At 40.3% G+C, this 8,690-nt stretch overlaps 1 protein-coding gene across 1 annotated transcript in view; it reads right to left on the bottom strand.

The window, feature by feature from the left end:
- The window catches only part of LOC103520112, a 9,650-nt gene continuing 960 nt past the window's right edge, over positions 1-8,690 (bottom strand). Inside the window, exons 3-8 of the mRNA XM_026831360.1 lie at positions 5,091-5,444; positions 4,966-4,990; positions 4,238-4,481; positions 3,962-4,177; positions 1,616-1,774; positions 1-316 (exon numbers count right to left, since the gene is read on the bottom strand). Of these exons, the coding sequence (XP_026687161.1) occupies positions 33-316; positions 1,616-1,774; positions 3,962-4,177; positions 4,238-4,481; positions 4,966-4,990; positions 5,091-5,444 (1,282 nt within the window). The 3' untranslated portion in view covers positions 1-32. The remainder of the gene's footprint in view (positions 317-1,615; positions 1,775-3,961; positions 4,178-4,237; positions 4,482-4,965; positions 4,991-5,090; positions 5,445-8,690) is intronic.

Here is an 8,690-nt window from a genome sequence, read left to right as displayed (position 1 = left end):
CCATCTGGATTGACTATAAGCACTTACCGGGTTCACCACACCGGGTACAGCTTGGTTCGATCGCCGCTCTGCGTCAACCATCGGAAATTCCGATCCCATCCGAAGTCCCCATCGCTCTCTCCATACGCATACTCCGCGCTGTCCGCCTCCATACGGAAAGTGCCGACGAGAGCCGACCGGTTCCGATGATAGTCGATGAGCGTCATGGTCAGGGGCAGATCGGAGGGATGGTCAAGGAGGAACAGCGTGTGACCCGGGCCGTCTAGGAACCGTACGGAACGGTCCTCATCCTCCTGGGGAGAACTGCTTGAGATATCTAGTGAGAGAGGTATTGATGTTAGTCCAACTGAATTGGTATACGTGTTATGGGCAATCTATATAATACCGGCATTCTATAGAATACCTAATCATTCTATGAAATGCCTAGCTTCACAGCGTGTGACCCGGGCCGTCTAGGAACCGTACGGAACGGTCCTCATCCTCCTGGGGAGAACTGCTTGAGATATCTAGTGAGAGAGGAATTGATGTTAGTCCAATTGAATTGGTATACGTGTTACGGGCAATCTATATAATACCGGCATTCTATAGAATACCTACCTAGTCATTCTATGAAATGCCTAGCTTCTTAGGCAAAGTGTATAATGAAATCGATAGTATTATATGATTTGTCTGAAATACCTAGTAATATCTAGGTCCTTCTAGGCATTATATAAAACGTCAGGGGCAGATCGGAGGGATGATCGATGAGGAAAAGCGTGGGGCCCGGGCCGTCTGGCAGGTACTTCGCCTAACCAAGGTCTTATATATTTGATACATTATGGGGGGTAGGTAATATGATATTATATGATTTGTCTAGGCATTTCATGAAATGCCTAGTAACATCTACGTCATTCTAGGCATTATATAAAACGTCAGGGGCAGATCTAAGGAATGGTCGAGGAGGAACAGTGTATGGCCCGGGCCGTCGAGCAACCGTACGGAACGGTCTCCCGGGGAGAACCGTTTGACATATCTAGTGTGGGAACAATTCATGTTATTGCAATTGAATTGGTATACGTGTTACGGGCAATCTTTATAATACCGGCATTCTATAATTTCTATAGAATACCTAGTCATTCTATGAAATGCCTAGCGTTCTTGGACAAAGTGTAGAATGAAATCGATAGTAATATAATATAATGATTTGCCTAGGCATTTCATGAAACGCCCAGTAATATCTACGTCATTCTAGGCATTTAGGCATTAAATAAAACGTCAGGGGCAGATCGGAGGGATGATCGATGAGGAACAGCGTGAGGCCCGGGCCGTCTGGCAGGTACTTCGCGAGCCACATACACAGGGGAGCAGGCCCGTATTCAGGATTTTATCGAGGTGATGCGGGGTGGACGCTCCATGTTCGGAGTCCAACCCATAGTAGGAGAGCAAAAATCAAGCCCGAGGGGGGCCCTAAAAGCTTTACGGCCCACAAAAATGGTCTGGCGGGCCGCTAGCCATTTTGTATATTTGTATTTCCATATATTTTGTTTATTTCATTTTTTTTGACCTGTGTAAACAATAACCTATATTGATATACATTAAATATTTGATAGCTAGAAATCGCTGATCTGGTACTTACTCCATGGTATGGTAACATCAAGTTCTTCCTCATCGTCTAAATCATAGAAGAAGATCGACTGTTCTAACAGCACCGTCAGTATGTTGCCATGTTTGGGAAAGAACCACTCCTTGAAATCGTAGAAATCCGGATGAAAGGGAACTTCGTACAGTTTGGATCCTGAAATATCAATCACAATCTGATGAGAGGCATACTACGACGCAGACCACATGCGTCTAATGTAGCAGCTGTAGCAGCAAAGAAAAAGTATCAAAAATATCAGAGGGAACTGTAATAATAATAATAATAATAATAATAATAATGGAGGTCCTAGGCCAAAAATAGTGTGGAGCGGACAGCATAGATACAAGATACAGCATCAAGGCAACCCTCTTTCCTATCCTGCTATCCATTGTAGCTATCTCAAATATCAGGAAGAACGGAGTCTACTTATACAAGGAATTCGGTAAGTAATTTCTATTTTTTCTCTTGTATAGGTATTATTATTATTGTAACTAAACTGAATTGTATATTTGTAAAAACTGAATTTGTATAAACTGAATAGATCAGTTGCGCTTACTTGGGTGATGTTTCAAAGTCATAGAGCAGGAAAAAGGAGGACCAACGGAATTTTTCTTTTTCTTCTACGACTTCTAGATACCGAGATAAATGGTTATCGTCCCGAAATCGAAGAGAGAAGGAAGACAGGATAGGAGAAAGCCAGCCGTTCCGAGAACGAACCTTATCTGTTCAGGATAAAGTTCGCCCCCGGGGCAGGAATTGAATCGGCGACCTAGCGCTTACAAGGCAGACGTGCTACCCTCCGCGCTAACTAGGCTGGCGTGAATATTATTATCATTTCATAGTCCTCCTTCCTTTATTATTACTAATAATAAAAGGTATAGTGGACGGACTATTGTATTCGCTTCGGTGTCTGTCTGTCCGTCTGTCAGTCTATGAACTCAAAGCGAGAAAGTTTTAGGTAACAGTTCAGTCGATAATTTAAGACCGGTTTTAGCGTCACCTGTGTTAAGCTACGCCGAGAAAGGCGAATAAATGGATGGGTGACTTGAACATTATATTGGGAATAAAGGGAGAACGGGCTCTAGTCTTGATTTTAAATCATTACATGAAAGTAAAATCAAAAAATCAAATCAAGAATAATAATAAACTGAATATTAAACAAATTAGGTAAGTACATAGGTATTTTTGAAGTTGTTTTCTTCTATTATCTCGTTGAATTTTTGAACGTTTTTGTCTTTTTCATTCAAGAAGTTAATGTTGAAATCTCCGCAAATAATAGTTTTATATTTTTTATTGCTATTCTGTGATATGTATTCTATTAGTTCAGTAAATTGTGATAAAAAGTTGTCTATATTTGATTGAGGTTGTCTATATATACATATAATATTAAGTTTGTATTTCGTTATTTTAGCTGAACAGCATTCGAAATCATACATTTTGCCTAATTTGTTTATGTTATCTATAGATTGGCTCTTTATATCTGTTTTTAAGTATATGCATGAACCTCCGTAACCATTTTCTCTTGTATAGCATGATGCTAGGTAATACCCTGTGATATTTACATTTTTTTCAGAGGGAACTGTAATAATAATAATAATAATGATGGAGGTCCTAGGCCAAAAATAGTGTGGAGCGGACAGCATGGATAGAGCATCAAGGTTATCGTCCCGAAATCGAAGAGAGAAGGAAGACAGGATAGGAGAAAGCCAACCGTTCCGTTCTGCGCATCATCTGAAGTCTGTCGTCAGAGTCCTGAACTCTGACGGAAAATAAAAATTGAATTTTCGACCTTTTACAGTTATTTTTTCGGAGTTTTGACCTCAGATTTGGATTTTTCACAACTTTTTACATAGGAGTCGACCATTTATTAATAATTTTTACCCATTGCAACTGATCTATTATGTTCTTTCTAAAGGTGTGTCCAAACAAAGTCAACCGGCCGTTGATTCACAGCGATCGACAGCCGGTCGACTATGTGAGAATACACCTTTAGGACAAATCTGAGGACAAACGGTTCATAACTAGGCTAGCCATTGAAGTTTTACCTGACTCAAGATCGTAAACTTGGAAGCTAAGCTGGAAGTTCTCCACATAGGTATTGATTTTCTCTAATCACTACGGGCTAAAAAATTCCCGGAGGGATGGACCCTGCTTGTTTAATTTCCATTTATTGATTATTCAGTGTGTCAAACACAATTATGTGCTTTCTAAAGGTGTGTCCAAACAAAGTCAACCGGCCGTCGATTCACAGCGATCGACAGCCGGTCGACTATGTGAGAACACACCTTTAGAACAAATCTGAGGACAAACGCTTCATAACTAGGCTAGCCATTGAAGTTTTACCTGACTCAAGATCGTAAACTTGGAAGCTAAGCTGGAAGTTCTCTGTCTTCTTGTTCCGCATGAGGACTGCATAGTCCCGCGTCACTTCCAGCTTCATGAACGATTGGAGACAGTTCAGCTTCGTCGTCCACAGAACGTACTGGCTGGGACTTTTCAGTCCCCCGGGACTTTTCTTTCCCACGGAATGGCTGAGACTTTTATTTCCCACGCTGGAATTTTTCACTGGCTGGTTTAGACTTTTCAGTCCCTCGGGACTTTTATTTCCCACGCTGGAATTTTTCACTGGCTGGTTTAGACTTTTCAGTCTCCCGGAACGACCGATACTTTCACCGGCTTGGTTGGGACTTTTCACTCCCACGGAGGGGTCTGGACTTTTCCGTCCCAGGAGATCAAGGAGGATCATTTTCTCCTGGATATATTTCCTGGTGTGGTACTCAACTAGAAGGAGAGTACGGGAGGGGGAGGACAGATAGGCCTGGGCTACCTTCTCCTCAGGCTGGATGATGTCCGCGAGTGAAATCTGAGGGGGGGGGGAAAGATAAGTTATATATTTAGCAACAAACTTTTTTCTTTTTATTCGCCTGTGGCGCTGATTTTTTTTGGGTGTTTCTTGGCCAGCACCTGAGAGCTATGTCTAACTGATGAGTTCAAAATTTCAAATAAGAACGAAACGCGTCTTAGGCTGCTCTCAGGTGTTGGCCAAACGCCTTTTCCCATATACAGACGGGGTGTGCGTTTTTCGTCAGCCTCTCAATCAGTCCTAACTAAGGCTGATTGCTTTGGGCTGACATTTGGTTTTGACTACAAATTTTACGAGTTGATGTCCTTCGCAATCAACCTTTGCTATTTCTTTAGCAAGGGAAATTCAGGCTGCTGTACTTGCTGTTTCAAGTCCCCCAGCCAGACAACCTATAACATAGAACAATAACGCAAAGTACAATAGAGCAGTTGCGCTTACTTGGGTGAGGTTTCTAAGTCAATGAAAAAATGAGGAACTAGGAAGCAGTTTCAATTCCTTCTATCATACCCCTTCAAAAAAAGAACATGCTAACAGCCCCGAATTTTTGCACTCTATCGTGCTTTTTTTTTTAATCCAATTTTTATTTTGTCTTATAATAGATCCGCTTACTTTTCATAGTAGTTGCTTTCCACAGGTAGCTCATCATTTGATATAAAGTAGTCACAATACATATGCCTCATTTTTGTTACATCTCCTATCTCCAGGAGGCGATTGTAAATCAAAGTTGTCTTGTTCAGATAGAAGGCCAGCTTGGTTTTATGCAGGGCCAGAAATTTACATGCCCTCACTTCCCGAAGCTGCTTCGGAGTGAGGGTTCTGCTTACTGTGGACATGGAAGGCAGTGTTGTTGGGGTAGTGGGCTTGTCCGGTTTGTCCATTATTTTGTTCCTGGTTTTGGACTGAATGTTTGGTTGTGATGGTGGTGGTGGTGGTGGTGGTGGTGCAGCTTTTGATTCTAGCAGTCTTGAAACAAATGAAGATAGGTAAGTTCACATCTTTACTGATACTATCTCCAGGAGGCGATTGTAAATCAAAGTTGTCTTGTTCAGATAGAAGGCCAGCTTGGTTTTATGCAGGGCCAGAAATTTACATGCGCTCACTTCCCGAAGCTGCTTGGGAGTGAGGGTTCTGCTTACTGTGGACATGGAAGGCAGTGTTGTTGGGGTAGAGGGCTTGTCAGGTTTGTCCATTATTTTGTTCCTGGTTTTGGACTGAACGTTTGGTTCTGATGGTGGTGGTGCAGCTTTTGATTCTAGCAGTCTTGAAACAAATGAAGATAGGTAATATGAAGATAGGATATTTTGCACTAACTAAAGAGCAGAAAAATGGGAAGTACTGTGTCTCTTCTCGCCCATCTGATGAGAGACATACTACGGGCTGGGCATGCTACGACACATAGCACATGCGTCTAATGTAGCAGTTGTTTCATTGCTACGAAGTAAAAACGGCGCGGCGGTGAAATACTCTTTTTTTTTATAATAAAAAAAAAACAACTACAAGTTCGAGACCTAATGCTTACAAAGCAGGCACCCTACCTTCCAAGCTACCAAGGCACGAAGGTCTTTAATTAGCCAGCCCAGTTAGCAAGGCAGGTGCTGCGTCTGCCTTGTAGGTGGTAGGCTGCGGGTTCTATTAACGCCCGGGGCGGATTTTATCCTTAGCAGATAAGGTTCGTTCTCGGAACAGCTGGCTTTTTCCTATCCTGTCTTCCCCTTTTCTTCGTTTTCGGTACGACAAGGCCTCAGAAGCTACAGTTCCTTATATGAAACATTTTTTTTTTTAATATATATATATAAACATACCGGTAACAGAACCCTGCTTCTAAGTACTGGTCAGGAATGTTGAGATTGGATAAGTGAACTATGTGAAACATTTCGAGGTAGTTGTAGACTTTGAACCGAGTGTTAATGCCACCAAACCTGAAACAAAGAGTAGTTTATCATTTGAACGAGGAAAACAACCCTAAGTGAAGGATTTTGAAGCTTTGGTAAATAATAATGAAACGCTTTTTGAGGGGGGGAATGGTAAAATAAAGATCAAGAAAATGTACCCCAAATAAATTCTATTATGTGAAACATTTCGAGGTAGTTGTAGACTTTGAACCGAGTGTTAATGCCACCAAACCTGAAACAAAGAGTAGTTTATCATTTGAACAAGGAAAACAACCCTAAGTGAAGGATTTTGAATCTTTGGTAAATAATAATGAAACGTTTTTTGAGGCAATGAAATATATGAAAGGAATTTGATTAAAATCTAGAATATATCAAATTATTGCTTGTCAAAGGAAGCTTCGAGGGTCTGTCTGCCTTGTAAGTGCTAGGTCGCGGGTTCGATTCCTGTCCAAGACAGATTTTATCCTGAACGAATATGGTTCGTTCCCAGAACAGCTGGATTTCTCCTATCCTGTCCTCCTTCTCTCTTTGATTTCGGTAAGGTCTAAGGTCTTATCGTCTTCGACGTTAAGACGTTAGCAGTTTCAATTCCTTCTATCATACCCCTTCAAAAAAAGAACATGCTAACAGCCCCGAATTTTTGCACTCTATCGTGCAACGAATATGGTTCGTTCCCAGAACAGCTGGATTTCTCCTATCCTGTCCTCCTTCTCTCTTTGATTTCGGTAAGGTCTAAGGTCTTATTGTCTTCGACATTAAGACCTTAGCAGTTTCAATTCGTTCTATCATACCTAGGGTGACCATAATTTTTTTGGCCCAAAGCGGGACGCAGTCCTTTTTGGACCAAGGGGGGGGGGTGGTGAGGTACAAACATATTTTATACCCACCTAGCCAGGTGGGTATAAAATATGTTTATATACCCACTTAACTAGGTAGGTATAAACATAAAAAACACAAAGACACTTACATATACATGCTGACATGCATTTTTGAAATTTAATTCTCTGTTCAACTTACCATTAATACTTCTCTGACAAACAAATTTTTCTAAGCATGGCAGGGGATTTTTGCTCTCAATGATAATATTAGGTTCGGACCAGCTAAAGTGGGACAATATCGGGACTTTGGGCGAAAGCGGGACATTTTAGCGTCCCCAGAGGATTTCTCGGGACAGCTGGACCAGAGGCTCCAAAGCGGGACTGTCCCGCCGAAAGCGGGACGTATGGTCAGCCTAATCATACCCCTTCAAAAAAAGAACATGCTAACAGCCCCGATTTTTTGCACTCTATCATTTTTTTTTTTTTTTTTTTTTTACCATTTTTTTTTTTTTTGAAGTGACCAGGATAGAAACTTTAGGCATGAAATGTGAAAAAAGTGACTTTTTTGCCGTTTTTCCGACGCGTTTTCGGACATAGCACAACGCGTTTTCGGATTCAGCACAACATTTTACATATATCTAGTCAATTTTCAGGCCATATACAGGGTGTTCCTAAAATTAAAAAAAAAAAAATAAAATAAAAAATTAAGCGTAAAGATATGGTCGACAAAAGGTAAAAACGCGATTTTTGAACCAACCCAGAAAAACGGTTATCATATTCGGATTCAGCGACCTCGAAAACCCCCGAATTGATTAAAAGTTGGCTTGCAACTCTCAGGTCGTTTCATTTTGCAGGCCAGTGTTATAAATAAAGTGGATATACCTTTTCGATAGTAATAATATATATTTTTTTTTTCTTTTTATTTGTTTATAATAAATAAATACATAGTAAAAAAGAACCTCTAACATAGTTTGAAAGTTACAAATAGATTAAACCAGTGATATTTATTTCTAAAGCAACTTGCAGAAAGTAATTTAGGTAAATAGAATTGACTAAAACTAAACGAGGAAAATGATCTGAATAAACAATGCTAATGATAAAATTATAATTTTACATTACTTTAATTATTATTAAAAATAACTTTAGGGCATATAAGATAAAGGCATACTTGAGAAAGAGGAGACAAACTAAAATTACGAGTGTAAATAATTAATACAGTTGTCCCCCAATTCTTGTAAGGTACCCGTTTATTTTTTGAAGAACTAGAAATTTTTGAATTCTGTTTGATCCTAGGAAAATAAAGGGCACATGGCACATGGGTCCATCCAGTGGTGGCGTAAAAAACCATGTTCGCTCCCCCCCCCCCAGAAGTGGCACTTCTTGCATAAAAATCATTTTTTCAAGAATTTGGAATGAGAACCCTCATTTTTAATTTCATATTAGAAATCTAAAGTTTCACGCAAAAAAAAAAAAAAAAAAAAAAAAAACACAAACTCCCG

This window comes from Diaphorina citri, unplaced genomic scaffold, assembly GCF_000475195.1.
Source record: "Diaphorina citri unplaced genomic scaffold, Diaci psyllid genome assembly version 1.1 scaffold3231, whole genome shotgun sequence".
Taxonomy (NCBI): Eukaryota; Metazoa; Arthropoda; class Insecta; order Hemiptera; family Psyllidae; genus Diaphorina; species Diaphorina citri.
The sequence above is the reverse complement of the archived record's forward strand: the minus strand, read 5'-3'. Positions and strand labels throughout refer to the sequence as shown.